At 42.4% G+C, this 20,603-nt stretch overlaps 1 protein-coding gene across 28 annotated transcripts in view; it reads right to left on the bottom strand.

Annotated features, from left to right (window-relative positions):
* The window catches only part of DTNA (dystrobrevin alpha), a 233,861-nt gene that overhangs the window by 11,505 nt on the left and 201,753 nt on the right, over window positions 1–20,603 (bottom strand). For 22 of the 28 annotated variants that reach the window (XM_048507242.1, XM_048507244.1, XM_048507245.1 and 19 more), the window contains 5 exons: window positions 18,222–18,337; window positions 16,605–16,718; window positions 10,862–10,958; window positions 9,420–9,440; window positions 1,361–1,520 (listed from right to left, as the gene is read on the bottom strand). In XM_048507242.1, coding sequence (XP_048363199.1) covers window positions 1,361–1,520; window positions 9,420–9,440; window positions 10,862–10,958; window positions 16,605–16,718; window positions 18,222–18,337 — 508 coding nt within the window. The remainder of the gene's footprint in view (window positions 1–1,360; window positions 1,521–9,419; window positions 9,441–10,861; window positions 10,959–16,604; window positions 16,719–18,221; window positions 18,338–20,603) is intronic. The other 6 variants (XM_048507258.1, XM_048507259.1, XM_048507261.1 and 3 more) reach the window with 1 other exon arrangement.

Raw genomic sequence — 20,603 nt, 5'->3', positions numbered from 1 at the left:
TGATTCTCCACCTACTCTTTTAATAAAATGTGTGGTACATACACAGTGGTGGGCAAGATTATCACAACTGCATGGTTTTGTAAGAAATGAATTAATGGGGGGCGGGGCGGGGAGCGGGGATGGCTTCCCCAGAGCTGGACTGTACATTAAGGGGTGAGGGTTGAATAGGGGCACCGACAGATGCACTACTTTCCAACTCCTGCCCACAAGAAGCCCATATCTCCAATCAGAGTTGCTTACTGTTTTGACACAGGACATCTGAACTGCTGCAAGGGGAGAAACAAAGATCCCAGTGTTGCTCTTCCGGCAGCCTGGCTTCTCTCAATGCATACATTGCTAATGTGAGAAAAGTGTAATTGTGCTATTCTAGGACACAATCTACTAAAAAAAAGATATGGTGGCTTTCCCAGTACTGGAGTGTAGAGACCAACTGGAAGTAATTCATTACCTAGGAGAGGGATGCTTTCATATGGGAAGGAGTTTCAAATTAGTAGAAACATACAGAATTATTCTAACTTTAAAGATTATTAACCAGGCAGAGAGAGAGTCTTTTCTGCACTGGTGCAACAGTGGAAAGAATTCATTCACCAGCCAATACCACAGCAGCAGGGGAGGGCGGGAGCTTTCCTATGCAGAAAACTAATAAGAAATTCATCAAGGGTGTGAAGAATGTCCAGTACTGGACTATAAAGCCTGATGGAAGCAATTCATTAATGGGGGGGTTAGGGTGCAGCTTTACTACATGGGCGGGGACAAGGTCCTGAGGAGCAGTGTTTCTATTTAGTAGAAACAAAGAGAATAGTCCTCACTTTGAAGGTCATTAATCCCCAAACAGGACAAATCATGAAGGCTGGAGGAAAGACATAGCATCCTACTCTTGACAATGACTACTATGATGTTCCAATTAATATTTTTTAAAAAAAAGTTTTGTTGGTGGCAGCAACACCAGTCAGTGACTCAATGTGTGTGAGAGAGGAATCCAAGGAACAGAACAGTTTACGGACACCTAATGTAAAGGAAGGAAGAGAGAAAAAGGGGGTGTTTCCTTCCATTAAAACAACGAATAGTTTGTCTTGAAGATTTTTGATAATTCTTGTGGTAATAATGTTCTGCTGGGGAACACCTGTTTTTGTAAGGTTTAAAATGAAGTTATCTTATCCATGAGAAGAATGGGCTGCTAATGATTTGTGCACAAATCAAAACGACATTATGTGGAATCGTGGAAAAAACAGTACCAATTGGGTGGTAGAAGCGGGGAAAATCCTCTGTGTGAAAGCAGACCATGATTAAACAGCAGCATATTTACTCACTATATCTGATCATCGCTTCTTTGTAAAGGAGGACAGTTCACCCAGCTCACCTTGTGCAAAAGCTTCCTGCACATCTCCTCCCACACCTGTCAGAGAGTCTTGAGGTGTGTGGGCTGGAGTAGAGCAAGCAGATGCAGATCTGATGGGCATAGGAATAGGCCGACTGATAGTGTGGCTGGGAGAAGAACGAGGGGAGCCTGCTCCTTGGGTCTAGAAAAAGAAGGTACATGTGGATGAGTATGCCTGACAAGAGAGACCACGCCAGTGCTGCCCCCTTCAAAACACTGCAGCTGCACAATGGTCAGAAAACAGATCATGTCACGCCAAATAGTAGGATAATCCAGATGGAAAGCTAATGCATAACTCTTTTTGTTAGTTAACATTGCCAGATGAACATGCCAGCAAAAACAGGAGCTGAACAGCATACAATGGGAGGGATATGTGAAGTAACTAAAGGGATCTTGTTCATAAAGACATGAGTTCAAATTAAAAATTATTTTTCAAATAAATTTAAAATAAATTTCAAATGTAAAATAATTTTTTAAAAACTCAACAAAGCACATTGATCAGGGAGTAGCTGACTTGAAAGACCTGGGCTTGAGAACCTGGACAACCACGGCCAGTCAGAGTAGACCAGAGGTGTCCAACTCTGGCGCTTCAGATATTCATGGACTACAATTTGCAATTGGCCATGCCAGCAGGGGCTGATGGGAACTGTAGTCCATGAAATCTGACGTGCCAGAGTTGGACACCTCTGGAGTAGACCCATAGTCTGGCTCAGTATAAGGAAACTTCATGAATGTCAATGTTCCTTACTGGTTAATGAAAAAAAAAGGTTTTTAAAAACTGCCTTATTTTTTCCTTTTAAAAAATGGAACAGTTGTTTTAAGGTTTATTAATTCCTCACCAAATTATTCTCACTGCAGAATACGTGAAATGCAATATTATTTATGCAGCTTTCCATACACTGGAGCTGAAGTTAAGAGCTCTGATCTGAACTCTACGATTAAAAAAACCTTTTTATTAATTTTCATAGTATATTTGACAAATATAGAAAAGATACTTCAGTAAAGACAGGAGCAGAACACAAAAAGATATCTACCCAAGTCTATACTGATGTAATCATTACACAATGGATCCCATTGTGACATTCTGATATTATCAGAGAAACCATCATGAAATCTTTAAGTTATTGTCTTCTATGCACCGACTCTGGAGCACCTTTACTGCTTAGACTCTTATATCTTAATCATTATCAAATTGGGGTGCTATGTGGTTTCCGGGCTGTATGGCCGTGTTCTAGCAGCATTCTCTCCTGACATTTCGCCTGCATCAGGAGATAAATGTCAGGAGAGAATGCTGCTAGAACACAGCCATACAGCCCGGAAACCACACAGCACCCCAGTGATTCCGGCCGTGAAAGCCTTTGACAATACATTATCAAATTATAAATCCTCAAGTTGTTCTTATATTTACATGATCGATTCAGCTTCATATAAAAAGCAGAGTTCCCATTTCTCATCAAATTCATGTTTTGGCCTCTACAATTTTGATGAGCTTCTGAATTTGATTGGGCTTCTGAATTCCATCATTCTAGAAGTAGCCCTAACAGGTCAGCATAAGATAACCTTGAAATTTCAGGCCACGTCAGAAGCACAATCAGTACTTGGATGTGAGACCACCAAGGAAGGCAATGTCAAACTGCCTGTCCACTCATCTCTTGCCTGGATCGCCCTGTGGAAGGGTTTGTCATGAGGCAGCTGCAACTCAACAACATCTACATCTTCTTCAGAGGCAGCCTCTGGACTAAACCCCACATTGTTTGAAATACACAGCCATTGCCGTCCCACATTTCCTCTGCGCATCTTCCGGTGATATTTAGTTACAGAAGACATGTGGCATTGTCACTGCTCTTAGTGCTTCTTTACCCTGCTAAGCTTCACTGTTTTTTAGGGTAGGAGAGAAAATGCCATGCCATGCATCCGCTTTAACTAAAGTTTATTTGGAAATGTGGGGAAGAGTTGTAAGCCAATGTATGATTTGGTCTTAAAATGTAATGAATTATTGTAGATGAGAGTGCATTGCATGAGCCTAAATGGCTATTTGAATCTTTCAACATCTGTTAGAACAATGTTGTGTAATCAGAGAGCTGGAAACACAAAGAGAAAATATAAAGATCTGATTTTGTTGCTGTCATTCTATGCTAATAAGTGGTTTTCCTCCACCCCCTTTATTCTTGCATTCTCAGGGTTTTTTTTTTATCTTGGTTGCTTGAAAAATCCTGGGATTGACAAAAAAATGGGATTCACTCTATACTACACTGTGTTGATCAGTAGAATCTCAGGGCCCTGATCTGGATAGGCCAGATTAGTCAGATATTAGAAGCTATGCAGGTTGGCCCTGGTTAGTATTTTGATGGGCAAACTCCAAGGTTGGGACATGGAGGCAGGCAATCACAAACCACCTCCAAATGTCTCTTGCTTGAAAGCCCTATGGGATCACTCTAAATCAGCTGTGACTTGATGACACATATACGCACACAAATGATCTCTATGATCTGTTCCCCCAGTGCATATAAAGATCTCTTTTCTCACACAATTGGTATTTTAACTCCCTCACTGGTACTGAGCGCATTCCACAGAGTGAGATAACAAAAATAAAAACGCAACCTTCCCCAATCTGAAATCCTTCAGACCCATTCACATTGGAAGGACTTGAACTATCCCCAAGATCCAAAGGTCTTTCTTCATTTGAGGATGGAAGTCCTCCAACATAGTGAGGGGAAGGTAAAAAAGCCACTGGCAGGAGTGGAAACCGACAAGATTTTAGGTGAAGTGGCTGTCATTCTCTCAAGCATACTTAAAGACTTCAGACTCAGGCAGGGAGAGATGTAAACACAACCCTTTTTGCCACCACTGCAGCTTCCACTTATTTCTAAAGCAGGTCTGGAAACTGTAATAGAATCCTGGGCTCACTTTGAAAATGCTCTAATCCTTGCTAAAAACCATGTCTCCTGCAAGGATACTGATGGGAACAAAATTCTGTGCCATACCTATTGTCATTCCCCCAACCCCAGCTTCATAGTGGCCTGAAACTAGACAAACAAAAGCTGGTGTGGTCATAGTAATTTATTGTAGCAAAATAAAAGTCTAGTGGCACCTTAAAGACTAACAACATTTATATTTTAATATGAGCCTTGGTTAGTATTTCGACGGACAAACTCCAAGGTCCCAACCTGGTATTCCTTGGAATCACATTTTGCTTCCTGAAATATATGGAAGTTACTAAGATGTGAATCATGAAGCTTATAATGAAATAAACATTAGTCTTTAAGGAGCTGCTTGACTTTTGTTTTATTTTGTTGGGATCTGAAACGGATATTTCCTTTTCTTTTGCAGAGTCAGCCATGTAGACATCTTTCATGAGAAATATATTTGTACTTTCTCTGTAATGGCACATTTATAAAATATGGCAGGAATATAGTTTAGATTTATTCTGCCAAGAATTCCCAAGTATACACTGGAAGCAAAATCTGGTCTCAGTTGGTCTTTGGTATGTAGCTCCCTCTGCTGGAACCAAAGGGTAACTCAGCAGGAAAAAATTATCTGGCTGGTAATCTATGCCTATAAACAAACTTCTGAAATGAAAAAAAAAGTAAGCAGCACTGAGTTGGCACTTAAGGTGCCCAAATATCTGCAATCTGTTGTGAAATCTTTTGCCCTTTATAAAATGGACACTTTAAACAAATTCTGTTGTCCTCATTAAAGCATTTTAATTTCTTTTTTTTTTAATCACACAGATTCTCTGCCCCAAGTTTAATGCCTCTGGGAAGTAGATTTTTCCTTGCTTCCCCATAGCATCATGGCACATTCCTCCAGTTCCAGGGGTTGCTAGTTTCCATTAGAAAAAATAAGTCTCAGAAAGAAGTCTTATTGTCCCCTTGTGGAGATATAAGGAGAAGTCGTATCTTTGCAAGGAAAGGGGATAGAGCCCTACCTCCTTGTTTTTAAATGGGAATTCAGAGAACTTGCTACACTAACTGTTGCAAGAGTATAGCAACATTATGATATTCTAGTGCTGATTTTTTTTTAATGGCAAAAGCCCTGGTAGCTCAGAAGAAGGGTGGTGGCCACAGCAATTTCTGGGGGATTGGGGCAGGGAAATTGCTGGGAAACGTGCCATAAGGAAGTCTCCTTGCAGTTACAAGGAGCACCAGCAAATGTGAAACCACAGAATCCTATCCCTGTGGGGAAGCCACCAATGTTTTCAAGCTGATGCTTTTTGTGGGAAGAGGAGGGAAGTAATTATCTGGAAGCATATCGGACGGCTGAGAGTGACACAACGAAGACTGATGCATATCCACATATGGCTGTCATCCATCTGTACTGGGTTATTTCTGCAATTAGTCACACCTAACTGTGTGTGATCACAACTGGAACAGCAAGGCTAAAAGTTTGCTGTGAAGCACAGCAAAATCGGAAGCACTGACCTGGCTGCTCAACAGCAAGGATGCATTTTTTTCTCCCCACGGAGTATGAGGACAATGACCTTTATTTGGCTTCAAAGAAACTGTCAAACTGGATTGGTGATGTGGAGCACTGATGTTATCTAATTCACTACATAATCTTCCTGGCGCATGAAGCAAAGAAGAAAGGAGTCCCCAAAATAGGATGAAAGCACAGTATGTTGAGACTCTGAGTAGGCTTGAAATAAAGTGGAAGTCTGCTAAGGCAGCATTTTCCCAAGGGGATTCTTTTGGTTCTCAGCCCACTTTTCACAATGACAGTGTTCAAGTATGAAAATTCAGTGCAGCAGCAACAGCAGCAAGTAATATACTTTACTTAATCTGGAATCTTTTAAAAAATCATTGCTATTATTCTTTTGTTACTGACTACAAGCAGTATCTTCAACCTCTTTTTAATTGTAGAATGTATGATTTTTAACAAACAAAACATAGGCTTTTTCTTTCCTTTTTTACCCCTTGCCTATAAAACAAAAATCAAAGCAAATGTACTTAAATTGTTTATTATTCTTTCTTTTTACCGCATACCCCAACGTTTCTTACTAAATAGGCAACACAATCCTGAGGGGAGGGCAGCTGCACTGTGCCAGGGATGGCACAGCAACAGCCTCCGAAGCAGTTCGCTATGGCCAGCCCTGGGACAGGAGAGCAAAAAGTCAGCCCTCGGACCTGAAATGGCATGGAGGGGTGGGGGTATGGTAGGGGCCTTAATTGACAGGATAGCTGCCATCCATTTGGGGAGATGGAGGAATGGGGGAGGAGAGAGCCAGTGGAGCCAATCCAGGGGTGGGAAGAGGTGGGAGTAGGCAGATGAGCTCCCAACTGCTGTCTGATACCCACCCCTTGAAAGACATGGGAAGAAGATGAAGAAATAGTTTGAAACCCAAGGGGGGGGGGGAACCAATGCCTCAGACAGACACACCCAAACTTCCATGACAGCTCCCTGAGGGAGGGACCCGTCCCACGGCAATCAGCAGGCCCAGAGAAGTGCTGCACTGACATGGGGAATGTGCTCCTGGGGAAAGGGTCTGCCAGGCAGCCTCCTGCCTCCACTTGCGCCACTGACAGGTTCCTGCCCCCCAGATGATATGGGCACCTGGCAATGCAGAGCACTTTTGCATTCACACGTGAAGGGATTCTGGGACAAGGGAAAGGGTCAGAAGCACTTGCTGAGCTTAATCTTCCAGCAAGAGTATCCCAGATCATAATTATATCTGGATAGGTCTCTAGGTGACAGTCTGACAATACTAATCACAAACATGACAAAGACACCCACCACCCAGGATGGTCCCAGGAATTGCAAAACTGATCAGAGGGCAATTCCCTTGACCATTCAGGCCCCATCTCCTGATAGTGACTCCTCCAAACTCAGATGACAATTTATGTTTCCATTTATATCCCGCCTTCCCTGGCAGGGCTTAGGGCAGCAAAAAACAACCAATAAGGGGCCTCCAGTTCCCTTATTGTAAATTGTGGCAGGAAGGGCCTGCCGGAGGGACAAGACTATCTGCAAAATGGCTCGCAAATGCCTCACAGCTAATTGCCAATTCCTTAGATTTGGGATCCATGGAAGAGGTCATAAGCGTCCGAATCAGCCTAAATAATTGCGCTGGGCACGAATTTGTATTAGCAATGGAGGAAGCAAAGTAGATCCACTTAGCCTCCTTCACAGCTCTCTCGTAGGATCTCATAAGTGTCCGGTACAAGCATCTTGACCCTTCATCATGAACCCGCCACCACACACACTCAAGCTGTCTCAGCTCCTATTTCATCCTTTGCAGCTCCTCAGTATACCAAGGAACTGATCTGGCATGGGGACAGAGAGGGCATCTTGGAGCAACAAGCTCAATTGCTTCAGAAAGCCTGGTTTCCCAGCATTCTACCTGAACATCAAGAACGTTGTCAGTGGGTGGGGTCTCCCGCAGGATGTCCTGGAACCACTCAGGGTCCATTAGTCTCTGCAGCTGGGCCCAAATACGCCCGTCGCCTAGACAGGGGGCACAGCAGTAGCAATTCGGGCCTTTAGAATGTAGTGGTCAGACCATGACACTCTATCAATAGAGGACAAGACTCCATGCACTCCTGCCGTGAAGATCAGATCCAGAGTGTGGTCTCCCTGATGAGTGGGACCCCCGGTGTTAACAAGAGAGAGGTCTAGCGTCGCCATGGATGACACTAGATCAGCAACTACTAAAGAGGAGACAGAATCGGCATGGACATTGAAATCACCTAACACAATCAGGTTGGGGTGCCACAACGCCCACTTTGAGACGACCTCCAAGAGCCAGTGTGCTAGGCGACCGGTAAACTAACAGAACAGCCAACCTCTCAGGGTAGTCCCAGTGAAGGCCCAAACACTCCATGCCAACCATTGCTGGCACAGGGAACGTCCTAAAGGGAATAGTATCATGAACTAAAATTGCCATGCCACTCCCCCGGCCCTGTGTCTGAGGATGTTGGACTGCCACAGTACCATTCGGGGTGAGGTTATTGAGAACAATTGTCTGCCCCTCTCTCACCCAGGTTTCCATGACACATGCAAGGTCGATGGCTTGTCCTCCAAGATAATCTCGGAGAGTAGCAAATTGTGTTCTTCAACAACAGCCTTGGAGCAGAGTAAGGAATCCCTACCACACAACCTGCATCCCTCAGGAAAGGCCACAGGTCAGACAGAGAGCGAGCATATCCACATCTCACCCTGTGTCTTACATTCGGCCTAGGCCTACTGCTATATCTTCTTCCTAACAAGAAATCCCACTCAGCATTTCTTAAGAAAATGACAGTAGTAAGCAACAGGTCATATTCAACTACTGATTTCAATGTTGCTTTTGCATGTACAAACAGACAATTCAGCCCTACATAGTGCATTTAAAAACTAAAATGCTGAAGTTAGTTTTGAAACATTCTGAATTATTAACTTGGATGTATCTGTTGAAAATTATCTTCTCACTTTGATGTAGTCAGTGTATAGACTTGCAGAGTTAGGATGTAGCCTATGGTTGATTATGCCTTTGCATAGAAATTGTTCATTGATGTGATAATACTTTAGCTGTTGTTGTATGAGCTCTTTTTATCGGTCTATCCTTTTGTCTAATAAAAAGACATAAAGAAAATTATCTCCAAAGTCCCCCTCCGTAACTGCTTGAAAACAACAGATAGTTATTTTTATAACAGCCCACAGGACTTTCCTAGGTTATTGCTCAGGAGACATTTCAACTCAACTAGTTACATTTCACCTACCTCCGTTATCTCTGCACTTTCAAATTTGTGGGAAGCTGCTCATGTCCATACACCATTGACAGCTTGTACTAAACAGTGTTAAAGAGTTACAGTTCTTCATGTCAAAGGTGACCGTATATCAGTAGTGAGCCAAGGAAATCTCTTACATTTATTACTGACCTCTCAAGAGAACTATAAATCTCAATTAGCTGACTGTGTAAAGTACTTTAACTCAGATGATAAAAGGTTAAAGGCTTGCAAGGTAGTGTTATTTATTGATCTCGAGCATGAACACGCATTTCAAGCAGATGTAGCACAGCACCCATACTCTATAAGAGTTAGTGACATCTACAGAGCAAATAACTTACTCCCTGCTTCAGTTCTTCTTCCTAAAGAGAGATTGGACTGTTAAGAGTCAGGTTAATCTAAGTTTAAAGTAAAAGATGAGTGAATCTACAAAGCAGGCAAAAAAAGATGTTGCTATCCGCTGTCTTTAAAACAAAACCTTTGACTTCATGGCAGTACACATCATAATAGCAGTTGGGGGGGGGGGGGGAGACCATCAGAGCAGGGAACAGTTGCCTCTCAAGTTCCAGAGCCAGCTGGATGGCCACTGTTGCAAACAAAGTGCTAGAACAGATAATCTGATCCAACAGACTTCTTATGTTTTTATTGTCTATGTGAAACAACTGGTGTGGCTGTATAGCATCACGCATGCCCGTTACATAGTGTACCTAAATTCAGGACTATGGACCAAATCTCCCAGGTCCTAATGATGCTGGATCTAAACACAACCTAAATACCAGTTCCTAAAGCAGAAAAGATAGTTCACAAGCACTGCTAAAATTCTACACAAACCCCAACGAGGCACCTTGACAAGTAGAAATAGTTATGAAGAAAAGAGAACAGTGGGCAAATTTATCACCTGTTATAAGGGGGTGCATCTGTGTTAAAATCAGTGAGACTATGCTAGAACTGCACATTATGCAATAAAGCTCCTAATAACTGAACTCATATTTTTCAGCTTCATTACTCTGTTGTCAACCATGTGAACATTTATATATTTGTCACTTTTCAGATCATTCATGGTGAAGACGTTAGTGTGAAGATGCATAAAATAAAGTATATGGCTATGCAGCTACTTAATATCTGAAAGCAACAAGAAAACAGTTTATTATGTGGAGAAAAGGCTGTTTGACTCTTATCTCCCTTATCATTGTTTAAATAAAAAGGATCATGTTACAAGCAGGACACACTGGTCACTATAGCCACAGGAGAATTTCTGGATGGGTTGATAGACTGCCTCAACTTGGGTTGGTCCAGACCAGGGTAGAAGGGTTTTGCATGGCCTGTGGAAAGTGATGCTTGTCCTGGGTGAACTGGTGTCTGTCCCAGGTAAATCGACATAGTTCTGGGAAGGTGGTGCATGGATGCGCCCAGCCAATCAGAGCCAGGCATAGGAAGCAGTTGGCCACGCCTGGGCCAACCCGATCAAACCACATAAGGTGTAGGCCTGCCTGGGTCTTTGTCTTTCCTCCTTTGTGGGAGTGGGGCCTGTGTGGGCCTTGGGATGGGGTACTTGTCCAGTTTTTGCTCCTACTTCACAGCTGGTTACAAGCTGCAATAGTTCTAAGGGTAACAAAGACATAAATGAGGAACAATTTCTTACCACAGACATCCATGGGAGGAACTGCCCAGGCTGTTTATCCAACAACAACATTCTCTTTCTCGCCACCACCACTTGGGCCAATTATGCCATCTACCTTTCCACTATTTATGCTGTCTTTAACATAAAATTGGAATATCTTACCTTGAGCAATTTCATGAGGCCTTCTAACTGAACCATGAGCTCTCTCCGGCTTTCCTGTAGAGCAGACATCCTCTGTTCCAACTCATCCTTCCTCTGTCTATCAAATATACATTTAAGATTAGACACTGAATCTCTTTGCAGTGCATCTATCTACACACAGTGAAAAGTCAAAGCTTGCTAACTCTCATAAGACCATCTACACAGGATTTCCTACACTGGAACATTTTCCATGGATAAATATTGCTCCAGTTTATTTTGCTGGACTGTGTATCATTTGGTCAATATAAATATTTATTTAAGATAGTTTTATCCCATACTAAGAGGCTTAGAGAGACTAGAAACAATAATTCAAAGAACCATTAAACTGTACATACACATTATAATTAGAGTAAAACTAAATCTCTAACCGACATTAAACCACCTGGTATCAAAATTTAATATTAACAGAAACACACATTTAGAAACATCAGTTATTAAAAATGTCAGGAGTCCAACTGTTCAAGTTGGCAACAAAATTTGTTTCACAGAGTCATGTAGACCAGGGCTGGAGATGGGAACTATCTTTCCCAAACTGAGGATTGCCTCTTCCTTCCTCCCTTTAGGAAGAGAGTGAGGCAGGTTATTTTGCAAGGCTGATGTTGGCAAGCCCTAGTCCAGACAGGTTTTCTTCCCTTATGGGTGATACTGACTCAATGAAGAGATTGGCACCCCATCTTGGCACTGCACTGCTAGGCCACTCCAAGGCTTGGCAGGATAGGTAGAGACACCATTGAAAACAGCCCCCTCTCACCATGGTTTGATCTGCAGCTTATTTAATAGATGAAGCAGAACAGAGTCTGTATGCTACAATACATAGTATTTATTATTATTATTATTATTTATTATGCTTGTATACCGCCCCTCAGGGCGGTGAACAACAAGATATACGAATAGAGCACAAAATAAATCAATAAATACCAGAGTTAGTTAAATAAATAATTATGGCTCTATACACATTAAAAACCAAACCCCATTAAAATGCAGCTTCCAAATACCAAACATAACAGATGGCGATCTACTATCAAATGCCCTAAAAGGGGGGGGGAGGGGGTGGCAGGATCCACTGATGTTTTTTGGGGGGGCCATCAGCGGCCAGCCTCCCCAAAGACCCGGTGGAACAGCTCGGTCTTGCAGGCCCTGCGGAACTCATTAAGATCCCGCAGGGCCTGCACAGCTGGAGGGAGAGTGTTCCACCAGGCAGGGGTCAGAGCTGTAAAAGCTCTGGCCCGGGTAGAGGCCAGTTGCATCATTGAGGGGCTGGGGATCACCAGTAAATTGGCCTCTGCTGAACGCAGGGGCCGATTAGGGACATATGGGGCAAGACGGTCCCGCAGGTACGGAGGCCCCAGGCCGCGCAAGGCCTTAAAGGTTAACACCAGCACCTTGAAAATGATTCGGAATTCAACCAATAATCAATGTACCATCTTATACTCTACTAAGATGCTTTGTTCAGCTGTATTTTATGTATTACAGTACTACAAATAAAGCACAGTATATTCACAACGCTTATCAAATCCAACTTGAGTAGCTGAAAGAATGAGAAAATTCACACAAGTTTTGAAATGAAGGCTCATTCCGCACATGCAGAATAATGCACTTTCAAACTGCTTTCAGTGCTCTTTGAAGCTGTGTGGAATGGCAAAATCCACTTGCAAACAGTTGTGAAAGTGGTTTGAAAACGCATTATTTTGCGTGTGCGGAAGGGGCCGAAGACAGAATAAATTGTTAGGTAAAAGCAAATTTGGGGGAGAAATTCAGTTGACCAGAATTGGAATACCGTATATACTCGTGTATAAGTTGACCCGCATATAAGTCAAGGCACCTAATTTTACCACAAAAAAACCTGGGAAAACTTATTGACTTGCGTATAAGGCGAGGGTGGGAAATACAGCAGCTACTGGTAAATTTCAAAAATAAAAATAGATACCAATAAAATTACATTAATTGAAGCATCAGTAGGTTAAATGTTTTTGAATACTTATTTTAAAGAAAAACAGTAAACTAGCTCTGTAAGCCCTGATTCTCCCTTTAAATCCACTCAGAAGGGGAGGGGTGATTTAAAGGGATAATCTGGGAAAAACTTGAGGGTGCCTGTCAGGGGAGGAATGTTTATGTTAGCAGTACCAACATTTCAGAGTATCTTTAGGAGACCCTCCTGATGATACCACCCAGGCTTGGTGAAGTTTGGTTCAAGGAGTCCAAAGATATGGACCCTCAAAAGGGTAGCCCCATCTACTATTAGCTTCCATTGGAAACAATGGGGGATGGGAGCACCCACTTTGGGGATCCATAGCTTTGGATCCCCTGAACCAAACATCACCAAACCTGGCTGGTATCAGCAAGAGATTATCCTGATGATACCACCCAGGTTTAGTGAAGTTTGGTTCAAGGGGTCCAAAGTTGTGGACCCTCAAATTGTGACCCCATCTACTATTAGCTCCCATTGGAAACGATGGGGGATGGGGCACCCACTTTGGGGATCCATAATTTTGGACCCCCTGAATCAAACTTCACCAAACCTGGCTGGTATCATCAGGAATGTTACCTGATGATATCCTGAAATTTTGGTGCTGCTAGCCTAAAAACTGCACCCCCTGACAAAGTAAAAACCCAAAAATATTGTTTAAAATACACCTGTATAAGTCGAGGGGGGCTTTTTCAGCACAAAAATGTGCTGAAAAATTCAATTTATATGCGAGTATATACAGTAATCCCTAAGAATCAAATGAAGCCACTATTCCCAGTGAGTGGGGAAGATAGTCAACTAGAGTGCACTTTTCCTTGGACATTAGAGAAACCCTGCAGGCTGAGGCACTCTGTGAGCATGTTAGAAAACCTAGACACACAATAAGTGGCAGAATTGGGCAGTAGCCCACAGGAGACATGTAGAAGTACTAGGGCTGCCAACTGCCAGGTGAGGTCTAAAAATCTCCCAAATACAAGAGACCTCCAGATGACAGAGATCAGTTCCCAGGAAGAAAATGGCTGCTTTGAAGAGTGGACTCTATGGCATTATATCTTGCTGAAGTCCCTCCCCTCCCTAAACCCCATCCTCCTCAGGCTCCAACTCCTAAATCTCCAGGAATTTCCCAGCCCAGAGTGGCAACCTTATCATGTGGTTGTACTTTTACAGTACAGAGGATTTAGCTTTCATTTTGCTGCAAATCTTGCACAAAGGTTCATTAGAAACCCTTTTAACTAATATTTAGAGATTATTATTCTGAACACACTAAGCAAGACAGATACTGCTTCCTCTGTCAAAGCAAATTAAAAATGAGGGAAGATCTCTGTTGACAAAGCTCCCTAAGGACACTCAATGTCAAGAAATTTGAACAAAGCTATTATGTTTTTAATCTGTGAAGCAAAACTGAAGAAATCTTTAAGCAAAGTAGAAGTGTCAGAACCACATAATCACTGGGCATTTTTTAAAAGTTAAATAATCTTGCCCTATCAATTGCAGTCTTCTAAGAATGATTAAAATAGATTTTAGGCATGATCTTCTAAAAGGGGTTGCACAAGGATAGCCAGACGGGCACAATTCATTTATTTTGATCTTGCTCTGTTTCTTGTCCCATTGAGCTCAAACTGCGTATTACTGGCAAGTACTTTGTTAGTTAGGAGAAGGGTTCCCTTGGGAGAACTATGGATATGCCAGTATCTTTGTTAATCCTTTCCCCTTCAGCATACATCTTTGGGCTGGGGGAGATTTTTAGCATTTCCATTAGAAAAATCAATAATGTGGGTTATGTGTGGGGAATTTACATTGGCAGACTCAATCATTTAAGAACATTTGTACTTAGGAATGCCCAGAGGAGATAACAGAGGTTTTAAAAATAATTTTGTAAAGAATAAATCAAGAAATATTTTCATGCTTTTACTGGACAGAATAGGAGAAAAGTTTAAAAATAACTCAACATTGACAAAACCTAAAAGCAAGACATAGCCTTCCATCACCACTTGATTAGGAAGTGTTTATAGACTCTGAAGATCCTGAGGTTTTCATGTTTTTACATCTATTCTCTCTGCAATCTCATAAAGTGCTCTATGTATTCATATATTTAAAGCTAAGCTCTAAGTTTCTGAACTTCCATGAAATTTTGAAAAAGGATATGGACATTGAATTTAATCCCCCATGGTCGAAAAAAATCTTCACAAATATTACATTCTTTTGGTGGGGCTGCTGTGAGAATTCAGGTCTCAGTGATCCCCAAGAGAGTCCAGTCTGCCCAGTCAAAGCTTTGAGGTTTCTTGTCTGAAATGACCTGCACCAAATTTCTATGTGGGGGTTCGACAGAATTCTAATAAGCACAGTGGTGAAGCTACAAGGGGCGGGGAGGTGCGCCGTGTACCGGGCGCATGCCTGGGGGTGTGTGGAAAATCACCCCAGGCCCCTCCCCCTTTCCCCCTCCCCCTGCAGCACCCCCTTCCCCCTTTTACCTTAGTTCCTTTCCTTTTTGAGAACTTTTTCAGGCTGCAAAAGGCCTGTTCGCAGTAAAAACGCCCTGAGGAACTACAGTTCCCAGGAGACCTTGGGACTCACAAGGTCTCCTGGGAAGTATAGTTCCCATCAGACTGTTTTTACTGAGAACAGGCCTTTTGCAGCCTGAAAAAGTTCTCAAAAAGGAAAGAAACTAAGGTAAGTGTGGGAAGGGGGGCGGAAAATATAATGTTCCACGGGGGGCGGAAAATATAAAATGTGCACCGGGAGCAGTTTGGTCCAGCTACGCCTCTGGATAAGCAGTGTCAAACTTTCCACATCACAAGGGATTGACCCTGGCAGCATGGCCACTGGATGGGGGAAGCCTTGTAAGTGGGAGGAATGGGCTGGCCACCCACTTCTCCTCTTTATTCACGGTAAAACCCTAATCTCTGATGGATATTGGGTATTATTCTTCATACAGGCAGCTACAGCTCACCCATACACCGCCCAGAGCCCTTTGGAGGGTGGGCAGTATATTAAAACACACACACACACACACACACACACACACACACACACACACACACACACACACACACACACACACAAACAGATAAATAACATCAAAATGGTTCATTTCTCCCCATGGCCACTTATGGAAGTTCCTGGAGGGGAACATATGGAAGCCATACCTAAAAGATTCCTGATGCCTTTCAGCACTTTGGCAGTTGAGATCAACTGATTCTCTGGGGCTGCCAGAAATCTGGGCCATGGTGGCTTCTGAAAGTACAGTATTTGGTGCATTTTTGCAGTACCATCAAGGAAAGTGATTTAGAGGATATTTTTGAAGGAGCCATATTCCACAGGTCATGGTCGTGGTCATAGCTGCACTCACAAAAATGTAGACTACATATCTGAACCAAGAAGCAGTCAAGACAGAAAAAGTTCCTGTGGATCAGTTCTACAGGAGGCATTTTTCTTGGGTTTTTCCTCACTTTCCCCAGACCTTGGGCAGCCCCTGTCCTCCAGAAGCAGCATTTCAATTGGAGACCATTTTGGGCTGTGGTAGGAGGAAGAGGAAAATAAGTTCTGTTTCACTGAGACAATGTCTTCCATTAATTGAGGTGTACCATGGGATCCAAGTCCATGTGTTTATTTAAATATCAATAAAACAAATAGGATTCTTCTTCTATGGGAATACCCCCCCTTTTTTTATTCTCTTCAAAATAATGATTTATACAAACAAGTTTACTTATCCATGAAATTTAATTATATTAATGTTACCTAAGGAGCCGGAGTTCTGCCAGGAGAGTAGGATTTTGGGCTGCCTTCTCTGGAGTGGGCTGAGATGCCTGCTCATGTTCAAGTCGTAGCCTGTGAATCTCTTGTAAGATTTCTCTTATGGGGGGAGAGGGAGAAAAAGAGACAAGACAGTTATTTTCATGAAATGAACTTCATATACACAGCATCAAGCTAGAGGCAGAATAAAAGCCTCATTCAAAAGGCTGGGATTCAGGAGACACGTGGAAACTTCATACACACAGTAAGACTTTAGAGGCTTCCTTTCCAAAAGACTGCGCAATCAAACTCTGGAGTGGACTCTGATGCAGTTCAAAGAGCTGTCACGGGCTATTTCTGCACAACAGAAACAAAATGTCTTGAGGAAGGAAATAGAAGTGTTTTGGGCGGGAGTTCTGCACAGCTTTCCCTCCCAAACATTTTGATCATGTTCTATTTCAGCCCCACACGGTTTTATTTGAAAATGCTGAAATAATGATCTCTTTTCCTGAAACATTTTCAAACCGTTCCTTGCTTTCTGGGTAAAGATCAGTACTTGTTTTATTTCTCCTTCCCGATTCTGAAGTTTTCATTTTTATTTGTCCACTGCCTGCCACCTGCCATTTCCTGCTACTTCTCCATTCTGTGCACCACTTGCTGAAGTGTCCTACAAACGTTTCTTCATCTAGCATTGAAGCTGCCCACCATTTCTGTCACTGGGCCTTTCCTCACTTCTCCTGCTGCCGCTGTCGCTGCGCGCTGCTCTGAGCGCGCGGCATCCCTAGCGCGCGTCTGGGCGTCCCCACGACCCCGTGCTCTGCGCGGGGTCATCCAAAGGCGCCGTTTTCGCCAGCGCCAGGGATGCCGCGCGCTGAGCGGGTGCAAGAGCGGCAGCGTTGGGGCGGCTGCGCTGTTGCCGCCCCTGACGTGGGGAGTGCAGTGGGACCCCGCGCTACTTGCGGAGAGTAGCGCGGGGCTTAAGGTAAGTGGGGAAAGGGCCATTGTTGTACCCTAATAAAGTCAGCATTGCCTGCTGACTGTGCAAAGGTATCATGTATTTGTTTTTTAAAATTTTATGTGAAGTATCTTCAAAGCTATGTAGACATGATATGCAAGGTTGCAGATTTTGAAGATATGATGGTGAATTTTTTTAAGCTTTGAAGATAAGATGGTGAATTTTTTTAAGCTTTGAAGATAAGATGGTGTATTTTTTTTAAAAAAGGAAAGAACCATTGTTGCCTGAAATGCTTTATTTTTCCTCGCTATGCAGATCAAGAAACCCAAAATGGTTCTTTTCAAAACATTAGCACATTTTCTGCATTTCTGTGCAGAAAAAGCCTCTGTGTGTGTATACACAAAGGACTATGGCCATGCTATGTCCAAGTTTAACTGAAATTCTTAACTGAAAATCCAATTATAACAATTTGAAAGCTCTGTTTAAATGAACAAAATGATGCAGCTATAATTAATTGTTTGGTTATAAGTAGGGTGTGAAGAGACAGGGACTATCACGTTGGAAAGTATGTTGTCTCCAGATTGATTCATCGCCATTTTTGTTGAATTTGCCTTGATAATATTGGTCTTTGCAAGACTTACCTATTATATGGACTAGAAAATTCTTACCTGTTTTTATTTTCAAGTTCTGCAATAAGCTGTCTTTGTTGCTTATTTGCATCAATGGAGAACGAGATATCTGGAGCACCTCTCTGCTGTTGCTGCTGCTGCTGTTGCTGCTGTTGCTGAAAGACAGGATGCCAAAGTCATTACAATACTCAGTATATTCACATCATACAAATGTATCTAACTAGCAGTAATGCCCATCGTATGGTGCAGCTGTACAGGTTCTGCCATCATAGATGAAACCCTCGTTGATGGTAGAGAAAAAAATGTACATTGACATTTTTCTAAGTCAACATCAGCAGAGGCCTTACTTTATGATTTTTGTGTGTAGCTCTTCTGCTGATATTTTTGCTGCAGCAACTGCTTCTGTTTTTGCTGCAACTTTAAAGAGGCAAATGCTAACCAGGCAATGTTTCTAGAAAGGGGAGGCCAGGAAAACACAGGCTTCCTCATGACCCTTTGAGGTGTGCTGTAATGAACAGAAATACCCTTGGCAAATCTACCCCTTTGCTTGAAACAGGCTAGGTGAACAGAGGATCTAGTACGGTGGGAGCTGAGTGGCAAGACCTTGTGGTGGCTCTGGACTCACCCTGGTGATGCCAGACTAACCTAAGATGGACTGAGAGACCCTGTTTTCAAGTCAGTGGCACCTCTACCGCCTCAGCCAAACCTTGAGGGCTTGGCAGTACAGTGCCCCTCAGGTAACACTAGAGCCATACCTAGGGGGTGCCACAATTTAGATGGAATAGGCCAGGAGTAGGGAACCTGCGGCTCTCCAGATGTTCAGGAACTACAATTCCCATCAGCCTCTGTCAGCATGGCCAATTGGCCATGTAGTTCCTGTATTGTAGTTCCTGAATTGTAGTTCCTGAACATCTGAAGAGCTGCAGGTTCCCTACCCCTGGAATAGGCTTACCAACTTCCCTATTAAGAAATCCCACTGACATAAGTTGCCAAATCAGGTCTCACACAGTGGAATTATGCTTTGCCGGGGTCAACAGGAGCTTCTTTCCATTTAACTTTCATTTATGCCTCTTGTTCAATATATGCTGACAGGAAGAAAAACGTAATGACACAAGTCTTATTTATACCTTTCTATGCACTTTTATTAAGTTTCTGCTTCACTGTCTTTTGTACAGTGTGCAGCACATACTCAGCCTATCATTCTTCTGCTTTGAGGTTTTCACAAAATGATAACTACTGCTTTGCATTGAAAATGAAAGCCGTGGTTAATACAATGAGCCATCATACTATTCTTCTTTCCAGGATCATTAATTGAAACGCACAGCATTCATGCCTTTGGTATCTGCAGCACTTGAACTAAGGAATAAGGTTAAGTCACAATTCTTTCTCCTGCTAAATCCACCTATCAATCTATAGACATTACTGAACAAGGACATTTTAAAAAGGTTCACCTCTTTAGCGCACAGCATTGTGAGGCATGGAAATATTAACATCTACAACCATATTTTATGAAAATATCTTACTGTAGAACCTTATTAATGCAATTAAACCAGGATTTGGATAAATGGAAATAATATAACACAGAACTATACAGGCAATAGAGAGCAAGTTCAGATAAGAAGAAATGTAGGATTCTGTGTAAATTCATATCTTAAACAAATTACATATACAGTTAAATTCCATGTAAAGATGTTCCAGTATAATCCTATTGATTTCATTGGGCTTAAACAAGAATAACTCTGTACAGAATTAAATTTCAAGTTTTTTAGTGCATAATGAAGGGCATAATGCAGATGGAGTTAAAAGTACTAAACCCCATGACTTCACTTGGAGGAGCTGAGCATATGCTTGGTTTTTTACTGAAATCAGTTGGTGGGCAGGGAGTGCTTTGGTTTGGTGAGCATACATCAAGATGGTAAAGTTACAAATGTAATAGGCTAACAACTAACAACCTAACATGTTCATTATAATCCAGAGCTTTATATGAAGTGCTGGGGATTTTAGTATGCACATGAAGCTCCATAGAAGTTAAGAAGTACACGTTATATACAGTGAAAATCCTCCATTGTGTATGCAGACCATCTTCCTAACACTCAACACTGAAGTGCAACCATTCTTTATATGCTCATAGACCTGCAGAGCACTGGACTGTGACCAATCCAGACCTGCAGAGTGGTGGACGACTGCAAACTGGACTCTAGGATAGTTAGGTGCATATAGAACCAGTTGGAGAGCCACATCCAAAGTGATCGATGATATTTCATCCGATTGGAGGTAGATGCCCTTGGTTCTGGACCTAGGGGAAGGATTACTCATTACATTTTCATAAGACACCAAATTGGGAAGAGTGGTGAACACCAATGAAATCCGAACGTACTGGAAAAGTGAGCTGATGTGAACAAGATGCAAGTCAACATGGAT

This window comes from Sphaerodactylus townsendi, linkage group LG09 (assembly GCF_021028975.2).
Source record: "Sphaerodactylus townsendi isolate TG3544 linkage group LG09, MPM_Stown_v2.3, whole genome shotgun sequence".
NCBI classification, from domain to species: domain Eukaryota; kingdom Metazoa; phylum Chordata; class Lepidosauria; order Squamata; family Sphaerodactylidae; genus Sphaerodactylus; species Sphaerodactylus townsendi.
The sequence above is the reverse complement of the archived record's forward strand: the minus strand, read 5'-3'. Positions and strand labels throughout refer to the sequence as shown.